Source organism: Salmo trutta, chromosome 6, assembly GCF_901001165.1.
Source record: "Salmo trutta chromosome 6, fSalTru1.1, whole genome shotgun sequence".
In the NCBI taxonomy this organism is placed as follows: Eukaryota; Metazoa; Chordata; class Actinopteri; order Salmoniformes; family Salmonidae; genus Salmo; species Salmo trutta.
Genome location: NC_042962.1, coordinates 6,632,231 through 6,657,790, shown reverse-complemented (window position 1 = coordinate 6,657,790; position 25,560 = coordinate 6,632,231). Strand labels below are relative to the sequence as shown.

Here is a 25,560-nt window from a genome sequence, read left to right as displayed (position 1 = left end):
ACTCCAAGCGGTTTGACATCTTCCTTTTACATGGTGAGTGGCTTCCGTCTGGCTACTCTACCAGAAAAGCCTGATTGGTGGAGTGCTGCAGAGATGGTTGTCCTTCTGAAAGGTTCTCCCATCTCCACAGAGGAACTCTAGAGCTCTGTCAGAGTGAACATCGGGTTCTTGGTCACCTCCCTGACCAAGGCCCTTCTTCCTGGGTTGCTCTGTTCGGCCGGGCGGCCAGCACTAGGAAGAGTCTTGATGGTTCCAAACTTCTTCCATTTAAGAATGATGGAGACCACTGTGTTCTTGGGGACCTTCAATGCTGCAGACATTTTTGGTACCCTTCCACAGATCTGTGCCTCGACACAATTCTGTCTCAGAGCTCTACGGACAATTCCTTCGACCTCATGGCTTGGTTTTTGCCCTGACATGAACTGTCAACTGTGGGACCTTAAATAGACAGGTGTGTTTCTTTCCAAATCATGTTCAATCAATTGAATTTACCACAGGTGGACTCCAATCAAGATGTAGAAACATCTCAAGGATGATCAATGGAAACAGGATGCACCTGAGCTCAATTCTCATAGGAAAGGGTCTCAATACTTATGTATATAAGGTATTTCTCATTTTCTATTTTTTTTTATACATTTGCAAAAGGAAATCAAAACCTGTTTTGCTTTGTCATTGTGGGGTATTGTGTCTAGGTTGATGAGTACAACAAATAATTTCAGCCATTTTAGAATAAGGCTGTAATGTAACAAAATGTGGAAAAAGTCAAGGGGTCTGAATACTTTCCGAATGCACTGTATGTTTACAATAAAGACTAGTTTGGAAGAGTATACTGTTGATATGGGTTGAAGTTGCTATTGACACTCAGCACACACATGAACAATGTGTCTTTATTTGTGTGTAATGTCTGAAAATAGATAATAGTCTCACTCTCATTTATGAGGTGTTATGTCAACATCTTATGGAAATATACTGCTCTTTGATGATAATTTACATCATCAATTATGTATCTTTCCTCTTCTGCTCCCCCTCCCCTCCTCTCCCCTCCCTTCCTCAGCTCCTCTTCCTCCTCCTCCTCCTCTCCCCTCCTCCTCTCCCTTCCTCACCTCCTCTTCCTCCTCCTCCTCTCCCCTCCTCCTCTCCCCTCCTCACCTCATCCTCCTCCTCTCCCCTCCTCCTCCTCTCCTCCCCTCCTCCTCCTCCTCTCCCCTCCTCCTCTCCTCCCCTCCTCTTCCTCCTCCTCCTCTCCCCTCCTCACCTCCTCTTCCTCCTCCTCTCCCCCTCCCCTCCCCTTCCCTCTTTTCCTCCCCCTCTTTGTCTCCCCCTCTTTCTCCCTGGAGCTATAGAAGGCATGAACAGAGAGATTTTCTTAGGTTTCTGGGGGTTGAGCAAAGCGGTGAAAGTATCTCATTCATGTCTGTGGAATGCCTGCAGCAGGCTCCCCGAGTGCCAGCACAGCCTCAGATTATTCTCTTTGCCACACACACACACACACACACACACACACACACACACACACACACACACACATGCGTACACACAAATGCGTACACACACACACGCGTACACACACACACACAAATTCACGCACACACACACGCGCGCGCACACACACACTCAAGAACAAATACAGTCCCAACATTCTTACCCCCACACGTGAGTTAGTACCTTCCGCTGAGTCCCATATGCCCCTCCATGTCCCCAGCTTTGTGTGCGTGTGTGTGTGTGTGTGTGTGTGTGTGTGTGTGTGTGTGTGTGTGTGTGTGTGTGTGTGTGTGTGTGTGTGTGTGTGTGTGTGTGTGTGTGTGTGTGTGTGTGTGTGTGTGTGTGTGTGTGTGTGTGTGTGTGTACGTGTACGTGTACGTGTGTGTGTACGCGTGTGTGTGTACGCATTTGTGAGCATGTGCGTATATGTGCTTGTGTTGCAGTTATGGCAACAGACTCTGAAGTTGTCTGTCTGCTTCTGTCCTGCAGGGACTTCCTGGTCCTCAAGGTCCCATCGGACCACCTGGTGAAAGAGTAAGTTGGAGCTCTGCTCTTCTGTTGCTTGTCAACAAAACTGACCTGAAAGTGTTGTGTTTGTAAGTTACTGGTCCAAAACACAAACTGGAAAATGTCTGATCTATTAGATGTAGATTTAAAGTACACAATACACAGACTGGAAAATACTTGTTTACCATAGTACTAGTACCTCCTCTGATAACCTAGTATCTCCTCTGAGAACCTAGTACCTCCTCTGAGGACCTAGTATCTCCTCTGAGGACCTAGTACTTCCTCGGAGGACCTAGTACCTCCTCGGAGGACCTAGTACTCTACCTCCTCGGAGGACCTAGTACTTCCTCGGGGGACCTAGTACTTCCTCGGAGGACCTACTACCTCCTCGGAGGACCTACTACCTCCTCGGAGGACCTACTATCTCCTCGGAGGACCTAGTACTCTACCTCCTCGGAGGACCTAGTACCTCCTCGGAGGACCTAGTACCTCCTCGGAGGACCTAGTACTTCCTCGGAGGACCTAGTACTTCCTCGGAGGACCTACTACCTCCTCGGAGGACCTACTACCTCCTCGGAGGACCTACTATCTCCTCGGAGGACCTAGTACTCTACCTCCTCGGAGGACCTACTACATCCTCGGAGGACCTAGTACTCTACCTCCTCGGAGGACCTAGTACTCTACCTCCTCGGAGGACCTAGTACCTCGGAGGAGGACCTAGTACCTCCTCGGAGGACCTAGTACTTCCTCGGAGGACCTAGTACTGTACCTCCTCGGAGGACCTAGTACCTCCTCGGAGGACCTAGTACCTCGGAGGAGGACCTAGTACTCTACCTCCTCGGAGGACCTAGTACCTCGGAGGAGGACCTACTACCTCCTCGGAGGACCTAGTACCTCCTCGGAGGACCTAGTACCTCCTCGGAGGACCTAGTACCTCCGGAGGACCTAGTACCTCGGAGGAGGACCTAGTACCTCGGAGGAGGACCTAGTACCTCGGAGGAGGACCTAGTACCTCGGAGGAGGACCTAGTACCTCCTCGGAGGACCTAGTACCTCATCTGGAACATAAACATAGTCTTATTCTCAGATAGTTTTTCTCCAAGGTGATCTCAGTTGTCCCAGAAACAGACCTGAGGTCAGCAGATACATTGTTAAAGTAGTGTACAGTGTTATTTTGACCTTTGACCAATCAGTGTTTCTATGTGTCTCTGTGTACAGGGGCCTCACGGCAGGTCGGGGTTGGCCGGTTTACCTGGATCAGATGGGCCTCATGTACGTGATCTTCTGTTAACTCTGTCTCACACTCTTCTCCTCCTCTCACACTGTTGACTCAGACAACCCACCAGTAGATACTGTAGTTTATAGAGGAGTAGGACAACCCACCAGTACATACTGTAGTTTATAGAGGAGTAGGACAACCCACCAGTACATACTGTAGTTTATAGAGGAGTAGGACAACCCACCAGTACATACTGTAGTTTATAGAGGAGTAGGACAACCCACCAGTACATACTGTAGTTTATAGAGGAGTAGGACAACCCACCAGTACATACTGTAGTTTATAGAGGAGTAGGACAACCCACCAGTACATACTGTAGTTTATAGAGGAGTAGGACGACCCACCAGTAGATACTGTAGTTTATAGAGGAGTAGGACAACCCACCAGTACATACTGTAGTTTATAGAGGAGTAGGACAACCCACCAGTACATACTGTAGTTTATAGAGGAGTAGCACAACCCACCAGTAGATACTGTAGTTTATAGAGGAGTAGGACAACCCACCAGTACATACTGTAGTTTATAGAGGAGTAGGACAACCCACCAGTACATACTGTAGTTTATAGAGGAGTAGGACAACCCACCAGTAGATACTGTAGTTTATAGAGGAGTAGGACAACACACCAGTACATACTGTAGTTTATAGAGGAGTATGACAACCCACCAGTACATACTGTAGTTTATAGAGGAGTAGGACAACCCACCAGTACATACTGTAGTTTATAGAGGAGTAGGACAACCCACCAGTACATACTGTAGTTTATAGAGGAGTAGGACAACCCACCAGGACATACTGTAGTTTATAGAGGAGTAGGACAACCCACCAGTAGATACTGTAGTTTATAGAGGAGTAGGACAACCCACCAGTACATACTGTAGTTTATAGAGGAGTAGGACAACCCACCAGTACATACTGTAGTTTATAGAGGAGTATGACAACCCACCAGTACATACTGTAGTTTATAGAGGAGTAGGACAACCCACCAGTACATACTGTAGTTTATAGAGGAGTAGGACAACCCACCAGTACATACTGTAGTTTATAGAGGAGTAGGACAACCCACCAGTACATACTGTAGTTTATAGAGGAGTAGGACAACCCACCAGTACATACTGTAGTTTATAGAGGAGTAGGACAACCCACCAGTAGATACTGTAGTTTATAGAGGAGTATGACAACCCACCAGTACATACTGTAGTTTATAGAGGAGTAGGACAACCCACCAGTACATACTGTAGTTTATAGAGGAGTAGGACAACCCACCAGTACATACTGTAGTTTATAGAGGAGTAGGACAACCCACCAGGACATACTGTAGTTTATAGAGGAGTAGGACAACCCACCAGTAGATACTGTAGTTTATAGAGGAGTAGGACAACCCACCAGTACATACTGTAGTTTATAGAGGAGTATGACAACCCACCAGTACATACTGTAGTTTATAGAGGAGTAGGACAACCCACCAGTACATACTGTAGTTTATAGAGGAGTAGGACGACCCGCCAGTACATACTGTAGTTTATAGAGGAGTAGGACAACCCACCAGTACATACTGTAGTTTATAGAGGAGTAGCACAACCCACCAGTAGATACTGTAGTTTATAGAGGAGTAGGACAACCCACCAGTACATACTGTAGTTTATAGAGGAGTAGGACGACCCACCAGTACATACTGTAGTTTATAGAGGAGTAGGACAACCCACCAGTACGTACTGTAGTTTATAGAGGAGTAGGACAACCCACCAGTACATACTGTAGTTTATAGAGGAGTAGGACAACCCACCAGTACATACTGTAGTTTATAGAGGAGTAGAACAACCCACCAGTACATACTGTAGTTTATAGAGGAGTAGGACAACCCACCAGTACATACTGTAGTTTATAGAGGAGTAGGACAACCCACCAGTACATACTGTAGTTTATAGAGGAGTAGGACACCCACCAGTACACACTGTAGTTTATAGACGAGTGTGGCTAGTGACATCTACATTGTGATGGTGATATTAAATGTCGTTATCTGACTAGTTTGAGTCTCCTGTATGTGCTGTTCTTTTCACACCCGCTCAGCTCATCTGTTCCCTAACAACCTAGCACCCCACAGCGACCACTACATGTCCATATGCAGTGGGAGAAAATGTATTCTTCTCGCTGTTGTTTACAGGAGTGGCTTGACACTTCTAGAAATGGCCATCCAACATCGCTCCTTTCCACCACAAACTACCATCCAACATGTCTCCCTTCCACCACAAACCACCATCCAACATGTCTCCCTTCCACTACAAACTACCATCCAACATGTCTCCCTTCCACTACAAACCACCATCCAACATGTCTCCCTTCCACTACAAACTACCATCCAACATGTCTCCCTTCCACTACAAACCACCATCCAACATGTCTCCCTTCCACTACAAACTACCATCCAACATGTCTCCCTTCCACTACAAACTACCATCCAACATGTCTCCCTTCCACTACAAACCACCATCCAACATGTCTCCCTTCCACTACAAACTACCATCCAACATGTCTCCCTTCCACTACAAACTACCATCCAACATGTCTCCCTTCCACTACAAACCACCATCCAACATGTCTCCCTTCCACTACAAACCACCATCCAACATCTCTTTGAATGTTGTACTATTGTATAACCTACAGTGTGATGGTCAGGGTGAGAGAGAGGCATCCTGAGGCCTAAGGGTCAGTGTGAGAGAGAGGCATCCTGAGGCCTAAGGGTCAGGGTGAGAGAGAGGCATCCTGAGGCCTAAGGGTCAGTGTGAGAGAGAGGCATCCTGAGGCCTAAGGGTCAGGGTGAGAGAGAGGCATCCTGAGGCCTAAAGCATTCTCATTTACAGCCTTCTGTCTCCTCACACGTTTAATTCACAGCAGGCGTACAAGTTAAAGGTCTCTCCGTACGTAAACTAACCAGTCAGTCAGACTGAACCTGGAGCTAGGATTGTTAAAGCCTCCATCACTAGTCTGATGTACAGATGTATTCCATAGAATCAAGCTAGAACTTTCTGATGTACAGATGTATTCCATAGAATCAAGCTAGAACTTTCTGAAGTACAGATGTATTCCATAGAATCAAGCTAGAACTTTCTGATGTACAGATGTATTCCATAGAATCAAGCGACAACTTTCTGATGTGCAGATGTATTCCATAGAATCAAGCGAGAACTATCTGATGTACAGATGTATTCCATAGAATCAAGCGAGAACTTTCTGATGTACAGATGTATTCCATAGAATCAAGCTAGAACTTTCTGAAGTACAGATGTATTCCATAGAATCAAGCTAGAACTTTCTGAAGTACAGATGTATTCCATAGAATCAAGCTAGAACTTTCTGAAGTACAGATGTATTTCATAGAGACATCAGACTCGAGGTGGCCCATAGACGGTTTATGTAACACAGAGCATCCATAGTAGAGTAAAGTCATTTGTGTAATGTATTTTCTTACAGGGCCATCCTGGTAAAGAAGGTCCAACTGGTGAGAAGGGAGCTTTAGTAAGTGCAATTCATGTATTTGTTTATTAATTGATTGATTTATATTTAATTATTTTGAATATGATACATAAACAGAATAATTTGAATGGTTTATGACATATTTCTTATTGAGAGACTAATGAAGACATTGTGCTCTCTCTCTCTCTCTCTCTCTCTCTCTCTCTCTGTCTTCTGCAGGGCCAGGCAGGTCCTCAAGGTCCTATTGGTTATCCCGGTCATCGTGGTGTCAAGGTATGGTGTTGTAGCCCACCCAGGTAATGTTCAGTAACATCCTTAAGGTGGGACGACGTGTCAGGTTGGTAACTGTGGTCTGTTTTCTGTCTGTCTGTTAGGGTGCTGATGGCGTTCGTGGACTGAAGGGTGGAAAGGGAGAGAAGGTAAAGCTTCCTCTTTTCAAAACGCTTCGTATTCCTGCCCTGTCCTATCTGACCAATGAGTTGGAACACAACGTTCTCTCAAAAAGTCCTGTCACAAAGACTTCCTGCAGTCCAAAATGCCTACACTCTTAGAAATAAAGAGTTCCAAAAGGGTTCTTCGGCTGTCCCCATAGGATAACTATTTTTGGTTCAAGGCAGAACCTCTTTTGGTTCCAGGTAGAACTATGTTGGGTTCCATGTAGAACCCTTTGTGTAAAGGACTCTACATGGAACTCAAAAGGGTTCTACCTGGAACCAAAAAGGGTTCTTCAAAGGGTTATCCAATAGCAACAGCCGAAGAACCCTTTTAGGTTCTAGATAGAAAAAAGGTGCTAAGAGTGTAGGAAGGAGTTTCCTGATGTCAGACATGTTCGTTCCTTGAAGAACCTTCAAGGATATTTCATCAGGGTTGTCCCATTGACAAAGTCCTGTCACAAAGTCTTTCTGCAGTCCAAAATGTCCCCACTACTCCTAACTGTATTAGAACAGCCTCTTTGTATGAATACATGAATATAATTGAAAACCAAGAGCATGATGCTGATTCACTATTAAAATGTTGTCTTTACAACAGTAACACCATGGATATCAGGGTTAAAACTGAAGTTAGGTTTTAAATGTACTTATGTTGAGATTTTAATGCAATCCCAAAACCTTGAGGAAGGAAGGTAGTGTTGGTTCTGAATAGAACATGAATGCACACCATCCCAGAGGTGAGGGCTTGTTGTGAAACATAAAACATGGTTTCAATGCTTTGAGTGCACCCACACAACTGCATTATGTGTTAGGAGGAGAAGAGACACAAACAGGTGACAGGCTGCACAGAGAGACTCAGAGAACAACAACAGAGATAAATAAAGGAGACAGTGTGAGACCAAGAACAGAGAGAAAGGAGACAGTGAGAGACAGAGAACAGAGAGAAAGGAGACAGTGAGAGACAGAGAACAGAGAGAAAGGAGACAGTGAGAGACAGAGAACAGAGAGAAAGGAGAGTGAGAGACAGAGAACAGAGAGAAAGAAGACAGTGAGAGACAGAGAACAGAGAGAAAGGAGTCAGTGAGAGAACGAGAACAGAGAGAAAGGAGTCAGTGAGAGACAGAGAACAGAGAGAAAGGAGTCAGTGAGAGAACGAGAACAGAGAGAAAGGAGTCAGTGAGAGACAGAGAACAGAGAGAAAGGAGGCAGTGAGAGACAGAGAACAGAGAGAAAGGAGGGGGTGAGAGACAGAGAACAGATATAAATAAAGGAGACAGTGAGAGACAGAGAACAGATATAAATAAAGGAAGCAGAGAGAGACAGAGAACAGATATAAATAAAGGAGGCAGTGAGAGACAGAGAACAGATATAAATAAAGGAGGCAGTGAGAGACAGAGAACAGAGAGAAAGGAGTCAGTGAGAGAACGAGAACAGAGAGAAAGGAGGCAGTGAGAGACAGAGAACAGAGAGAAAGGAGGCAGTGAGAGACAGAGAACAGAGAGAAAGGAGGCAGTGAGAGACAGAGAACAGATATAAATAAAGGAGACAGTGAGAGACAGAGAACAGAGAAAGGAGGCAGTGAGAGACAGAGAACAGATATAAATAAAGGAGGCAGAGAGAGACAGAGAACAGATATAAATAAAGGAGGCAGAGAGAGACAGAGAACAGATATAAATAAAGGAGGCAGTGAGAGACAGAGAACAGAGAGAAAGGAGTCAGTGAGAGAACGAGAACAGAGAGAAAGGAGTCAGTGAGAGACAGAGAACAGAGAGAAAGGAGGCAGTGAGAGACAGAGAACAGAGAGAAAGGAGACAGTGAGAGACAGAGAACAGATATAAATAAAGGAGGCAGAGAGAGACAGAGAACAGAGAGAAAGGAGGCAGTGAGAGACAGAGAACAGATATAAATAAAGGAGGCAGTGAGAGACAGAGAACAGAGAGAAAGAAGACAGTGAGAGACAGAGAACAGATATAAATAAAGGAGGCAGAGAGAGACAGAGAACAGATATAAATAAAGGAGGCAGAGAGAGACAGAGAACAGAGAGAAAGGAGTCAGTGAGAGACAGAGAACAGATATAAATAAAGGAGGCAGTGAGAGACAGAGAACAGATATAAATAAAGGAGGCAGTGAGAGACAGAGAACAGAGAGAAAGGAGACAGTGAGAGACAGAGAACAGATATAAATAAAGGAGGCAGAGAGAGACAGAGAACAGATATAAATAAAGGAGGCAGTGAGAGACAGAGAACAGAGAGAAAGGAGTCAGTGAGAGAACGAGAACAGAGAGAAAGGAGTCAGTGAGAGACAGAGAACAGAGAGAAAGGAGGCAGTGAGAGACAGAGAACAGGGAGAAAGGAGACAGTGAGAGACAGAGAACAGATATAAATAAAGGAGGCAGAGAGAGACAGAGAACAGAGAGAAAGGAGGCAGTGAGAGACAGAGAACAGATATAAATAAAGGAGGCAGTGAGAGACAGAGAACAGAGAGAAAGAAGACAGTGAGAGACAGAGAACAGATATAAATAAAGGAGGCAGAGAGAGACAGAGAACAGATATAAATAAAGGAGGCAGAGAGAGACAGAGAACAGAGAGAAAGGAGTCAGTGAGAGACAGAGAACAGATATAAATAAAGGAGGCAGTGAGAGACAGAGAACAGATATAAATAAAGGAGGCAGTGAGAGACAGAGAACAGAGAGAAAGGAGACAGTGAGAGACAGAGAACAGATATAAATAAAGGAGGCAGAGAGAGACAGAGAACAGAGAGAAAGGAGTCAGTGAGAGACAGAGAACAGATATAAATAAAGGAGGCAGTGAGAGACAGAGAACAGATATAAATAAAGGAGGCAGTGAGAGACAGAGAACAGAGAGAAAGGAGACAGTGAGAGACAGAGAACAGATATAAATAAAGGAGGCAGTGAGAGACAGAGAACAGATATAAATAAAGGAGGCAGTGAGAGACAGAGAACAGATATAAATAAAGGAGGCAGAGAGAGACAGAGAACAGATATAAATAAAGGAGGCAGAGAGAGACAGAGAACAGATATAAATAAAGGAGGCAGTGAGAGACAGAGAACAGATATAAATAAAGGAGACAGTGAGAGACAGAGAACAGAGAGAAAGGAGACAGTGAGAGACAGAGAACAGATATAAATAAAGGAGGCAGAGAGAGACAGAGAACAGAGAGAAAGGAGTCAGTGAGAGACAGAGAACAGAGAGAAAGGAGTCAGTGAGAGACAGAGAACAGAGAGAAAGGAGGCAGTGAGAGACAGAGAACAGATATAAATAAAGGAGGCAGTGAGAGACAGAGAACAGAGAGAAAGGAGACAGTGAGAGACAGAGAACAGATATAAATAAAGGAGGCAGAGAGAGACAGAGAACAGATATAAATAAAGGAGGCAGTGAGAGACAGATGGATGGAGAGAAAGGAGACAGTGAGAGACAGATGGATGGAGAGAACAGAGGGTGAAAGGGACAAAGAGAGGTTTCCTTATTCTCTTGTTAACTCATCCACCATGTGTTCTAATGATCAAGCACACGTCCCTACAGCAGCATAATAAAGACAGAGCAGTGGCTGTTGCTCTTGTGGACATGCAGTGTCATTCCCCTCCTTGGCCACCAGGTGACAGTAGTCTTCATGGCATACAGATGTATCAAATGAGGTTCCCTGTTTCATAATGGAAAGCTACAGCTCAGATTCATAGACATGTCTAGCGTTGCTATTAGATTAAAACAAAATTCTCTTTTAAAAATAAATATGTATCCTAAGGTACTCTGTCACAGCAATTAGGTTACAATTATGTACAAACTCAAGGCATACTGAATTCCCATGATCACTTACACATAACGACAGTTACTTAAAGGTCCATTCAATCTCTGAGGTCCATTCAATCTCTGAGGTCGATTTAATCTCTGAGATCCATTCAATCTCTGAGGTCCATTCAATCTCTGAGGTCCATTCAATCTCTGAGGTCCATTCAATCGCTGAGGTCCATTCAATCTCTGAGGTCCATTCAATCGCTGAGATCCATTCAATCTCTGAGGTTGATTTAATCTCTGAGATCCATTCAATCTCTGAGGTCCATTCAATCTCTGAGGTCCATTCAATCTCTGAGGTCGATTCAATCTCTGAGGTCAATTTAATCTCTGAGGTCCATTTAATCTCTGAGGTCCATTTAATCTCTGAGGTCCATTTAATCTCTGAGGTCCATTTAATCTCCTACAAAGCAACAAAACAAGTAACCCTTTGATTGATGTTCCCTCTGATTTCAGGGCGAGGACGGTTTCCCTGGTTTCAAGGGAGACATGGGTCTCAAAGGTGACAGGGTGAGTTGACAACTCAATGATACCGATTCAGCCATCATTGTCATGTGTATGGTACACTTTCCACCATAGGCTACAGTAATGGTGCAATATCATATCTGTTGTCTGTTGGATGTGCTCAGGGTGAGCTTGGTATGCTTGGGCCCCGTGGTGAGGAAGGACCTGAGGGTCCCAAGGGCAGAGCAGGCCCCAACGGAGAGTCTGGCTCCATGGGGGGTGCTGGAGAGAAGGTAAAGTCTTCATTCTCACTCTCTCTTTGTCCTGTGAGGTGAATCTGTTAACAGCATATGACTTTTTGTCCTGTAAGGTCAATCTGTTAGCAGCATATCCCCCAAGCCTGTGGAAATACTTGAATTCCATTTTACAGTACAACTGTTTGAAACAGGAATAAGTTTCAGAAAACTTCCAGTCAGATGCATATTTCTAAGCTTTCGGTCAGTCGACCTTCATGTACAACTGTTTACCAATACATTGTGCTCATTCAAATATTAGTTTATGTTGACTTTTCTGTTGTCTTCAGGGAAAACTGGGTGTTCCAGGGTTACCCGGCTACCCAGGAAGACAAGGACCAAAGGTATGTAAACAAACCCACTCTGTGATGCCTATGAGGATTTCTGGGAAAACTTTAATGAAAAGCATCCCACAAAACCCAGCTCATCTCAGTAAACACACCAAACGCCTACGCTCTTAGAAAAAAGGGTTCTTCGGCTGTCCCCATAGGATAATTCTTTTTGGTTCAAGGCAGAAACCCTTTTGGTTCCAGGTAGAACGATTTTGGGTTCCATGTAGAACCCTTTGTGTAAAGGACTTTACATGGAACTCAAAGGGGTTCTACTTGGAACCAAAAGAGTTCTACTTGGAACCAAAAGGGTTCTACCTGGAACCAAAAAGGGTTCTTCAAAGGGTTATCCAATAGGAACAGCCGAAGAACCCTTTTAGGTTCTAGCTAGCACCTTTTTTTCTAAGAGTGTAGGAAGGCGTTTCCTGATGTCAGACATACATTTTTGTTCCTTGAAGAACATTCAGGGATTTTTCATCAGGGTTGTTCCATTGGATGATCTGTCTTTCAATAGAAACCAATGATTCAATATGGAGGTACTGTTGATAGTGCCTGTCTGTTTCACTCAGAATTCTTCTTACACCCAGAAACCAACAAGGCATATTGTGTCCTCAGAGACCTAGATGGTGCACAAATCTCCCTCTTGTAACCATGACAATTACAGTGATCTACAGTCAAACACAGACAGGTAGATTTGGTAATTAGCATCATATCACGTCCCCTAACAGGAAATACCTTTTCTCACACATTACATCCAGCAATATGCTGTTCAGCAATCCACTGGTAATATGGATTAAAAGATTACAAACATTATGCTGGAAGATTATGTGGCATTCCGTGAGACGGTGTCTAATACATACTCTGTAGGGCTAATTTACGCCTGAGAGCTATCAGAAGCTGGATTCTTATAAAGTGAACTATTGAAGTGTTGCCATGGGTGTCTGAAAGCCTTTGGGTTTAGAATTATGGCAATTTCATAGTGAGACATCTGTAATCTTTCAAACTCTGAGTGTTTGGCCCCATCTATTTCCATCACATGACTTTGTGAATTCAGGCTTAGAAAATACTATACCTAAAGCTTTGAGATGGGAAAATAAAACGCTGGATTGATTTCATGTTTGAATGCTTTCGTGAACACCAGGACTGAAGTACACGGGGTAAGCTAGTTTTGAATCTCGCCTTCACAACAAAGAGCCATAATTAGAAACCAGAAAGTCTTCATAGAACGGTGTGTGTGTGTGTCTGTTTACATGTTTACCCAAATCAGTAGTTTTCTTTTGATGTCGTTTGGCGTCTGTTCCATTTACTCATGTGATATGCTATCTCAAAGAACGTTTACAAAGACATCATGATTTTTGAAGTCTTTACAGAAAAAGGGAGTGTGTGTGCGTACGTGTTTGTGTTTCATTTCCTTTATCATGTAAAACTACGCTTTGTACCACATTTGTATCGTATTATTCTGATGGTGATGTCATGAGCTCGTCGCCGTTCAGCCGAGGAGTATTCTGTTGTCTGTTGTCTGTCCATGGCACGGTGCAGGCTGGGTACAGACTCATCATATGACAGAGCTCTCTGTGTCTCCTATGTACTAATAGAGGTTGACAGTCAACAACAACAACAAATGAAAGCAAAAACCCTCTCAAATAATTCCTCATTACATGGATATACTGATTCCTGACCCCTCCATTTATTCTCGTTGATCTGCAGGGTACCAGCGGCTTCCCAGGCTTCCCAGGGGCCAACGGAGAGAAAGGAGCCAGGGTAAAATAAATAGTCCCGTCCCTGTTTTTGTTTCTGTATGGCACTCACACACACTGTATCATAACACAAGCCAAAGGAAGTTGATTCCTGTTATAAAATAATTTGATTGATGACTTTGCACAAAATACAACCTCCAAGAATCAATGTGTAAGAGAGATGGAAAAAGATGGTGAAACTATTCTTTGTTGTCGACGCTTTCCTTTCCAATCTTCAACAGAAAGAAAGTCACACTCACCTTGAGTGTTTTAGCACAGACCTGGAGAGTCGCTTTGAGAACAACTAACTCAGGAAGTTTAGGCTGGATTGATCTTAAGGTTTCTGTCTAATTTAAATGTCTTACACTCGTCTGTTCTTCCAAAGGGCGTGGCGGGCAAAAACGGCCCAAGGGGACAAAGAGGTCCAACGGTAAGTCACCATACCTCACAGTCTCATCCAGTGTTGTATGAAGTCTTACCTGGTCTCATATCAGTGTGTATTCTGAGCTTTGTCCTCCCCTTGTCTCACAGGGGCCACGAGGTGGTCGCGGTGCTAGAGGTTCAACAGGCAAGCCAGGCCCTAAGGTAACTACACTCTCCGTCTCAAAGACATGGTAATACCTACAGTGTATAACTGGTAATATCTATGTGTCATTTATTACGGTGTCCACTTGGGAAACAGTAGAACATCTGATGCTGATTTCCTGTCTGTTGTGTTTCGCAGGGCACCGCGGGCAACGACGGGCCACCTGGCCCGCCTGGCGAGAGAGTAAGTCCCATAAGACACTGCTTCCAAGGGGGGATGGGTTATGGTCCGGTGTATGGGGCTGATCCATCAATAATGAAATATGAAAAGGCTTGGAATAAGAAGCAGTTAAGCAGTTAAACCTCTGATGTTTCAAGGGTAGTTCTGACTGCCTGTCTGACATAGTGGTGGTTGGGTTGGAATAAAGAGTGGAAGGGTGAATCTGGACACGTGGTGTTCACCAATGGAAGCAAGGAAGGTACACTACACTACACCCTACTACACTACACCCTACTACACTACACTACACCCTACTACACTACACCATACTATACCACACCCTACTACACTACACCCTACTACACTACACCCTACTACACTACACCCTACTACACTACACTACACCCTACTACACCACACCTTACTACACCCTACTACACTACACCCTACTACACTACACCCCTACTACACTACACTACACCCTACTACACTACACCATACTATACCACACCCCTACTACACTACACCCTACTACACTACACCCTACTACACTACACCCTACTACACCACACCCTACTACACTACACCCTACTACACTACACCATACTACACTACACCATACTATACCACACCCTACTACACTACACCATACTACACTACACCCTACTACACTACACCCTACTACACTACACTACACCCTACTACACTACACCCTACTACACTACACCCTACTACACTACACCCTACTACACTACACTACACCCTACTACACTACACCCTACTACACTACACCCTACTACACTACACCATACTACACTACACCATACTATACCACACCCTACTACACTACACCCTACTACACCACACCCTACTACACTACACCCTACTACACTACACCCTACTACACTACACCCTACTACACTACACCACACCCTACTACACCACACCCTACTACACTACACCCTACTACACTACACCCTACTACACTACACCATACTATACCACACCCTACTACACTACACCCTACTACACCACACCATACTATACCACACCCTACTACACTACACCATACTACACTACACCCTACTACACCACACCCTACTACACTACACCCTACTACACTACACCCTACTACACTACACCATACTACACTACACCCTACTACACTACACCCTACTACACTACACCCTACTACACCACACCCTACTACACTACACCCTACTACACTACACTACACCCTACTACACCACACCCTACTACACTACACCCTACTACACCACACCATACTACACTACACCCTACTACACTACACCATACTATACCACACCCTACTACACTACACCATACTACACTACACCCTACTACACCACACCATACTACACTACACCCTACTACACTACACCCTACTACACCACAGCCTACTACACCACAGCCTACTACACTACACTACACCCTACTACACCACAGCCTACTACACTACACCCTACTACACCACACCCTACTACACTACACCACACCCTACTACACCACACCCTACTACACTACACCCTACTACACTACACCCTACTACACTACACCCTACTACACCACACCATACTACACTACACTACACTACACCCTACTACACCACAGCCTACTACACTACACCCTACTACACCACAGCCTACTACACTACACCCTACTACACCACAGCCTACTACACTACACTACACCCTACTACACCACACCCTACTACACCACCCCCTACTACACCACACCCTACTACACCACACCATACTACACCACACCCAACTACACTACACCCTACTACACCGCACCCTACTACACTACACCCTACTACACTACACCCTACTACACCACAGCCTACTACACCACACCATACTACACTACACTACACTACACCCTACTACACCACAGCCTACTACACTACACCCTACTACACTACACCCTACTACACTACACCCTACTACACCACACCCTACTACACTACACCCTACTACACTACACCCTACTACACCACACCCTCCTACCACACTACACCCTACTACACCACACCCTACTACACTACACCCTACTACACTACACCCTACTACACCACACCCTACTACACTACACCCTACTACACCACACCCTACTACACTACACTACACCTTACTACACCACAGCCTACTACACTACACCCTACTACACTACACCCTACTACACCACACCATACTACACTACACCACACCCTACTGCACCACAGCCTACTACACTACACCATACTATACTACACCCTACTACACCACACCTTACTACACTACACCCTACTACACTACACTACACCCTACTACACCACACCTTACTACACTACACCCTACTACACTACACTACACTACACCCTACTACACTACACCCTTCTACACCACACCCTACTACACTACACTACACCCTACTACACTACACCCTACTACACTACACCCTACTACACTACACCCTACTACACTACACTACACCCTACTACACCACACCTTACTACACCACAGCCTACTACACTACACCCTACTACACTACACCCTACTACACTACACCCTACTACACCACACCCTTCTACACCACACCATACTACACTACACCCTACTACACCACACCCTACTACACTACACTACACCCTACTACACTACACCCTACTACACCACCCCCTACTACACCACACCCTACTACACCACACCCTACTACACCACACCCTTCTACACCACACCATACTACACTACACCCTACTACACTACACCACACCCTACTACACCACACCATACTACACTACACCCTACTACATCGCACCCTACTACACTGCACCCTACTACACTACAGCCTACTACACTACACCACACCCTACTACACTACACCCTACTACACCACAGCCTACTACACTACACCCTACTACACTACACCCTACTACACCACACCCTACTACACTACACCCTACTACACTACACCACACCCTACTACACCACAGCCTACTACACCACACCCTCCTACTACACTACACCCTACTACACTACACCCTACTACACCACACCCTCCTACTACACTACACCCTATAACACTACAGCCTACTACACCACACCCTCCTACCACACTACACCCTACTACACTACACCCTACTACACCACACCCTACTACACTACACCCTACTACACCACACCCTACTACACTACACTACACCTTACTACACCACAGCCTACTACACTACACCCTACTACACTACACCCTACTACACCACACCACACCATACTACACCATAACCAACAGCACCCACCCAACCATGTCCAGCCACACCCAGCCACATCAGATCAGGCAGCAGCATATTCTCTGAGGCTAGCTAAACCTCGGATTGTCTGCCATGTTACTATTAGGAGCATCTCATTTCTAAGACTCAGACTGCCCCCCCACCCCCCACTTCCATTCTCTGATTGTCTCTCTGGTTATTCCAGGGACCTCAAGGACCCCAGGGCCCCGTCGGGTTCTCAGGACCAAAGGGCCCCCCTGTAAGTATCCTCTCACCTAGTGTCATGGTCACATTTCCAGGTTCAAGGAAAGCCAGACAGTTGTATAGGGTGGGCTATGTATTGGGCTGTTTCACTGATTGGGTGTTGTAATCATTACTGTTACTGAAGCAGAACCCTGTTTCTCATCATCCTCTAGCCAGAAGACATGTTCATTTCCTCCTATTGATTTGTGCTTGATTCATAGTTTCGACTTAACGTTGGCCGATAGTCAGCCCTGTTTCCGCTTTGCTCCAAAACAGAACAAGGCATTACTGTGGAGGACGGACAGTTTTTAGTTTAAAAATAGTTCTATTTTCATATATTTTCCATGTATTTGTAATAGAACAAGAAAAGTGATTACATTTGGTCAACACACCACAAATACTACGAGAATCCACCATTAGATGTGGGAGAAGGTGTTCCCCTCCTTCACGTATCAGTCGTTGATAGTTTATGTTCTCTGTGTGGTTCATAGGGACCACCTGGAAAGGACGGGTTGCCCGGCCACCCAGGTCAGAGAGGAGAGACGGTGAGTGTTTCAATCCACGCCCCCTCGTTAGAGCTGTCACACACCTGGGCTCACCTGGCCAGTGGACTCGGACAGACACTTTCTGCCAGGTGTGAAACATAAGACTGCCTCTGCTCTCTCGGTGGCGGAAAAAACCCTTCCTGACCAGTCCACTTTTTCACACCTGGATGGATTTGTCTCTCCTCAAGTCTGCATGGTTTTATAGCACCAGGAGCTCAGGTGTTGGACAGCTCACTGTTAGTCTGCAGACACAAAGACCTTCTCCTCTGGTTAACCTGAGGTGTTTATGATACCTCAGACTTGGATGGGAATCTCTATAGCCAATCAAATGTTGTATTAAATCAAATCAAATTACATTGTGTTGGTCACATAGACATATTACAGGTGTAGTGAAATGCTTGTGTTCCCAGCTCCAACAGTGCAGTAATATCTAACAATTCACAGGGATACACACACATCTAAAAGTAAAAGAATGGAATTAAGAAATATATAAATAATAGGACGAGCAATGTCGGAGTCGCATTGACTAAAATACAGTAGAACAAAGTAAATACAGTAGAGTTCCTACGGAAAGTATTCAGACCCCTTGACTTTTTCCACATTTTGTTACGTTACAGCCTTATTCTAAAATGTATTAAATATTTTTTTTCCACTACACACAATACCCCAAAGCAAAAACAGGTTTTTAGAAATGTTTGCTGATTTATTCTGTGTTGTTGAATTTTCTGTTTGCTCAGGCAACGTTTGGCTAACAAGGAGGAACAAGGTCAAAGTTGGAGGGATAACAGACACTTTATTATTGTTTAATGGGATGGTCTCTGCGCGCCTTAGGCTTGAGTTTGAGTTCTATAGAATGATAAAAAGTGTGGAGATGTTTCAGGAGATCTGGTGTGTCGTGGGGGCTGTCTGTATAGCTGGGGGAGATGTTTCAGGAGATATGGTGTGTTGGGGGGGCTGTCTGTATAGCTGGGGAAGATGTTTCAGGAGATATGGTGTGTTGGGGGGGCTGTCTGTATAGCTGGGGAAGATGTTTCAGGAGATATGGTGTGTTGGGGGGGCTGTCTGTATAGCTGGGGGAGATGTTTCAGGAGATATGGTGTGTTGGGGGGGCTGTCTGTATAGCTGGGGGAGATGTTTCAGGAGATATGGTGTGTTGGGGGGCTGTCTGTATAGCTGGGGGAGATGTTTCAGGAGATATGGTGTGTTGGGGGGCTGTCTGTATAGCTGGGGAAGATGTTTCAGGAGATATGGTGTGTTGGGGGGGCTGTCTGTATAGCTGGGGGAGATGTTTCAGGAGATATGGTGTGTTGGGGGGCTGTCTGTATAGCTGGGGGAGATGTTTCAGGAGATATGGTGTGTTGGGGGGCTGTCTGTATAGCTGGGGAAGATGTTTCAGGAGATATGGTGTGTTGGGGGGGCTGTCTGTATAGCTGGGGAAGATGTTTCAGGAGATATGGTGTGTTGGGGGGCTGTCTGTATAGCTGGGGAAGATATTTCAGGAGATATGGTGTGTTGGGGGGGCTGTCTGTATAGCTGGGGAAGATGTTTCAGGAGATATGGTGTGTTGGGGGGGCTGTCTGTATAGCTGGGGAAGATGTTTCAGGAGATATGGTGTGTTGGGGGGGCTGTCTGTATAGCTGGGGAAGATGTTTCAGGAGATATGGTGTGTTGGGGGGCTGTCTGTATAGCTGGGGAAGATGTTTCAGGAGATATGGTGTGTTGGGGGGGCTGTCTGTCTGTCTGTATAGCTGGGGAAGATGTTTCAGGAGATATGGTGTGTTGGAGGGGCTGTCTGTATAGCTGGGGAAGATGTGTTGGATATACGGTTGTAGAAGTGGTGAGGTTTTGGTTATTGTGATGTGTGGTGTGGTTTTGTATTGTGGGGTAGAGGGCAAGGTCAGTATGCAGTACAGGGGATATTTGCTTTTTAAGGGGTGGGGGGGTTGGTGGTGGTGAGGTTTTAATGAAATGAGGATGTATCATTAAAGAAAAACTCAAAATTCTCTCTGTCTCTCTCTCTCTCTCTCTCTCTGTCTCTCTCTGTCTCTCTCTCTCTCTCTCCGTCTCTCTCTCTGGTTCTCTCTCTCTGTCTCTCTCTCTGTCTCTCCCTGTCTCTCTCTGTCTCTCCCTGTCTCTCTCTCTGTCTCTCTCTGGTTCTCTCTCTTCTCTCTCTGTCTCTCTCTGGTTCTCTCTGGTCTCTCTCTCTGTCTCTCTCTCACTCTCTCTGTCTCTCTCTCTGTCTCTCTCTGGTTCTCTGCTTTCTCTCTCTGTCTCTCTCTGGTTCTCTCTCTCTCTGTCTCTCTCTCTCTCTCTGGTTCTCTCTCTCTCTCTGTCTTTCTCTGGTTCTCTCGGTCTCTCAATTCAATTCAAGAGGCTTTATTTGCATGGGAAACATATGTTTACATTTGCCAAAGAAAAAGCGAAATAAAAACGTGAACAGTAAATATTACACTCACACAAGTTCCAAAATAATAAAGACATTTCAAATGTCATATTATGTCTATGTACAGTGTTGCAACGATGTGCAAATACTTAAAGTACAAAAGGGAAAATAAATAAACATAAATATGGTGTTTGTTCTTCACTGGTTGCCCTTTTCTTGTGGCAACAGGTCACACATATTGCTGCTGTGATGGCACACTGTTATATTTCAACCAATAGATTTATCAAAATTGGATTTGTTTTTCAAATTCTTTGTGGGTCTGTGTAATCAGAGGTAAGTATGTGTCTCTAATATGGTCATACATTTGGCAGGAGATTAGGAAGTGCAGCTCAGTTTCCACCTCATTTTGTGGGCAGTGTGCACATAGCCTGTCTTCTTTTGAGAGCCAGGTCTGCTTACGGCGGCCTTTCTCAATAGCAAGGCTATGCTCACTGAGTCTATACATAGTCAAAGCTTTCCTTAAGTTTGGGTCAGTCACCGTGGGTCAGTCACAGTGGGTCAGTCACAGTGGGTTAGTCACAGTGGGTTAGTCACAGTGATCAGTCACAGTGGGTCAGTCACAGTGATCAGTCACAGTGGGTCAGTCACAGTGGGTCAGTCACAGTGATCAGTCACAGTGGGTTAGTCACAGTGATCAGTCACAGTGGGTCAGTCACAGTGTGTCAGTCACAGTGTGTCAGTCACAGTGATCAGTCACAGTGGGTCAGTCACAGTGATCAGTCACAGTGATCAGTCACAGTGGGTCAGTCACAGTGGGTCAGTCACAGTGATCAGTCACAGTGATCAGTCACAGTGGGTCAGTCACAGTGATCAGTCACAGTGATCAGTCACAGTGATCAGTCACAGTGGGTCAATCACAGTGGGTCAGTCACAGTGTGTCAGTCACAGTGATCAGTCACAGTGGGTCAGTCACAGTGATCAGTCACAGTGGGTTAGTCACAGTGATCAGTCACAGTGGGTCAGTCACAGTGATCAGTCACAGTGGGTCAGTCACAGTGATCAGTCACAGTGATCAGTCACAGTGATCAGTCACAGTGGGTCAGTCACAGTGGGCCAGTCACAGTGGGCCAGTCACAGTGGGCCAGTCACAGTGGGTCAGTCACAGTGGGTCAGTCACAGTGATCAGTCACAGTGGGTCAGTCACAGTGGGTCAGTCACAGTGATCAGTCACAGTGATCAGTCACAGTGGGTCAGTCACAGTGGGCCAGTCACAGTGGGCCAGTCACAGTGGGTCAGTCACAGTGGGTCAGTCACAGTGATCAGTCACAGTGGGTCAGTCACAGTGGGTCAGTCACAGTGATCAGTCACAGTGATCAGTCACAGTGATCAGTCACAGTGGGTCAGTCACAGTGTGTCAGTCACAGTGATCAGTCACAGTGTGTCAGTCACAGTGATCAGTCACAGTGGGTTAGTCACAGTGATCAGTCACAGTGGGTCAGTCACAGTGGGTCAGTCACAGTGATCAGTCACAGTGGGTCAGTCACAGTGGGCCAGTCACAGTGGGCCAGTCACAGTGGGTCAGTCACAGTGGGTCAGTCACAGTGATCAGTCACAGTGATCAGTCAAAGTGGGTCAGTCACAGTGGGTCAGTCACAGTGGGTCAGTCACAGTGATCAGTCACAGTGATCAGTCACAGTGGGTCAGTCACAGTGGGTCAGTCACAGTGGGTCGGTCACAGTGGGTCGGTCACAGTGGGTCGGTCACAGTGGATCAGTCACAGTGATCAGTCACAGTGATTCTGCCTGTGTGTACTCTCTTTTCAGGGCCAAATAGCATTCTAGTTTGCTCAGTTTTTTTGTTAATACTTTCCAATGTGTCAAGTAATTATCTTTTTGTTTTCTCATGATTTGGTTGGGTCTATTCGTGTTGCTGTCCTGCGGCTCTGTGGGGTCTGTTTGTGTTTGTGAACAGAGCCACAAGACCAGCTTGCTTAGGGGCCTCTTCTCCAGGTTCATCTCTCTGTAGGTGATGGATTTGTTATGGAAGGTTTGGGAATCGCTTCCCTTTAGGTGGTTGGAAAATGTAACATCTATTTTCTGGATTTCGATAATTAGCGGGTATCGGCCTAATTCTGCTCTGCGTGCATTATTTGGTGTTCTACGTTGTTCACTGAGGATATTTTTTGCAGAATTCTCTCTCTCAGAATTCTCTCTCTCTCTATGGTTATCTCTGTCTCTCTGGTTCTCTCTCTGTCTCTCTCTGGGTCTCTCTCTGTCTCTCTCTGTCTTTTTCTGGTTCTCTCTGGTTCTCTCTGGTTCTCTCTCTGTCTCTCTGGTTCTCACTGGTGCTTTCTGGTTCTCTCTGTCTCTCTATGTCTCTCTCTGGTTCTCTCTGTCTCTCTCTGTCTCTCTCTGTCTCTCTCTGTCTCTTCCTCTCTCTGTCTCTGTCTCTCTCTGTCTCTCTCTGGTTCTCTCTCTGTCTCTCTCTGTCTCTCTCTGGTTCTCTCTGTCTCTCTCTGTCTCTCTCTTCCTCTCTCTCTCTCTCTCTCTCTCTCTCTCTCTCTGTCTCTCTCTGTCTCTCTCTGGTTCTCTCTGGTTCTCTCTGGTTCTCTCTGTCTCTATGGGCCAGGTCCTTCAGGGTGATGTATTCATGTGATGTAAGAGAGATAGAGAGAAACACATCCTGAGCTCAGAGACTAGACTACCCCAGAGTCCCCGACACACGCAGACACGCGCCTGTCTTAATGCAGCCAGAGGGTCTAGTGTTTCTTCTCTGCCCGGTCAATTCCAATTGAATGCACTCAATACAAGAAGTGATTTTAATACAAAATTCAAAAATATTAAAACTTTTGAAAGAAACAGCATTCTTCTTTATTGAATTTTCAAGTCATTGAATTTAACTACTGAATTGGAATTTAAGTTTACTTCCTGAATTGACTGCATTTAATTTGAATTGACCCCAACCCAACTTCCTAGGTCATTGGTGGAAATCAGTAAATAGCGCCAGAGAGCCAGCTTCTCTCATCATCGCGTTGTGTTCCAGCCTTCAAATAAACTAAGTTACAGTTGAATAGACTGATTCTGTATTTTAACAAGCATAGCATAATAACAGCATGGAACACCGGGGAGAATTACCTTTAACATGATAAACAGTGTCTCTGCATGGCCCACTGTTCTCCTTTAGACTTTATGCAGCAAAGCTTTGTATTCATCCCTCTCAGTTTGTATTCACCTCACAGGGCAGTAAAACCTGCTAACAGCTCTATGGAGTAGGGAGCACCCCAATCATAAACTGTTCCTCTCAATTTGTTGTTTTTCCACCCAAGTCATACATTAGCTGAGGTGCTGGTTTTATTACCTGGTAACAGGCTGGGGGAGCGAGTAAAAGCAGAATGGATCACAGCAATAAAATGTTCCAGTCTCTCAGGCCCTAGTCAGTGGGTATGGATCCATCCACCCAGCTTCCCTGGCCCTAGTCAGTGGGTATGGATCCATCCACCCAGCTTCCCTGGCCCTAGACAGTGGGTATGGACCCAGCCTGCTATCCACCCAGTCAGGCTCTAGACAGTGGGTATGGACCCAGCCTGCTATCCACCCAGTCAGGCTCTAGACAGTGGGTATGGACCCATCCTCCCAGTCAGGCTCTAGACAGTGGGTATGGACCCAGCCTCCCAGTCAGACTCTAGACAGTGGGTATGGACCCATCCTCCCAGTCAGGTTCTAGACAGTGGGTATGGACCCATCCACCCAGTCAGGCTCTAGACAGTGGGTATGGACCCATCCTCCCAGTCAGGTTCTAGACAGTGGGTATGGACCCATCCACCCAGTCAGGCTCTAGACAGTGGGTATGGACCCAGCCTCCCAGTCAGACTCTAGACAGTGGGTATGGACCCATCCTCCCAGTCAGACTCTAGACAGTGGGTATGGACCCATCCTCCCAGTCAGGCTCTAGACAGTGGGTATGGACCCATCCTCCCAGTCAGACTCTAGACAGTGGGTATGGACCCATCCACCCAGTCAGGCTCTAGACAGTGGGTATGGACCCAGCCTGCTATCCACCCAGTCAGGCTCTAGACAGTGGGTATGGACCCAGCCTACTATCCACCCAGTCAGGCTCTAGACAGTGGGTATGGACCCAGCCTGCTATCCACCCAGTCAGGCTTTAGACAGTGGGTATGGACCCATCCTCCCAGTCAGGCTCTAGACAGTGGGTATGGACCCATCCTTCCAGTCAGGCTCTAGACAGTGGGTATGGACCCATCCTCCCAGTCAGTCTCTAGACAGTGGGTATGGACCCATCCTCCCAGTCAGGTTCTAGACAGTGGGTATGGACCCATCCACCCAGTCAGGCTCTAGACAGTGGGTATGGACCCATCCTCCCAGTCAGGCTCTAGACAGTGGGTATGGACCCATCCACCCAGTCAGGCTCTAGACAGTGGGCATGGACCCATCCTCCCAGTCAGGTTCTAGACAGTGGGTATGGACCCATCCACCCAGTCAGGCTCTAGACAGTGGGTATGGACCCAGCCTGCTATCCACCCAGTCAGGCTTTAGACAGTGGGTATGGACCCATCCTCCCAGTCAGGCTCTAGACAG

At 45.8% G+C, this 25,560-nt stretch overlaps 1 protein-coding gene across 1 annotated transcript in view; it reads left to right on the top strand.

The window, feature by feature from the left end:
- Positions 1-25,560, top strand: part of LOC115195250 (collagen alpha-1(XI) chain) — a 181,933-nt gene that overhangs the window by 82,364 nt on the left and 74,009 nt on the right. The window contains exons 21-34 of the mRNA XM_029755026.1: positions 1,972-2,016; positions 3,207-3,260; positions 6,737-6,781; positions 6,959-7,012; positions 7,114-7,158; positions 11,436-11,489; positions 11,609-11,716; positions 12,007-12,060; positions 13,753-13,806; positions 14,167-14,211; positions 14,313-14,366; positions 14,506-14,550; positions 18,000-18,053; positions 18,529-18,582. Coding sequence (XP_029610886.1) covers positions 1,972-2,016; positions 3,207-3,260; positions 6,737-6,781; positions 6,959-7,012; positions 7,114-7,158; positions 11,436-11,489; positions 11,609-11,716; positions 12,007-12,060; positions 13,753-13,806; positions 14,167-14,211; positions 14,313-14,366; positions 14,506-14,550; positions 18,000-18,053; positions 18,529-18,582 — 765 coding nt within the window. The remainder of the gene's footprint in view (positions 1-1,971; positions 2,017-3,206; positions 3,261-6,736; positions 6,782-6,958; positions 7,013-7,113; positions 7,159-11,435; positions 11,490-11,608; positions 11,717-12,006; positions 12,061-13,752; positions 13,807-14,166; positions 14,212-14,312; positions 14,367-14,505; positions 14,551-17,999; positions 18,054-18,528; positions 18,583-25,560) is intronic.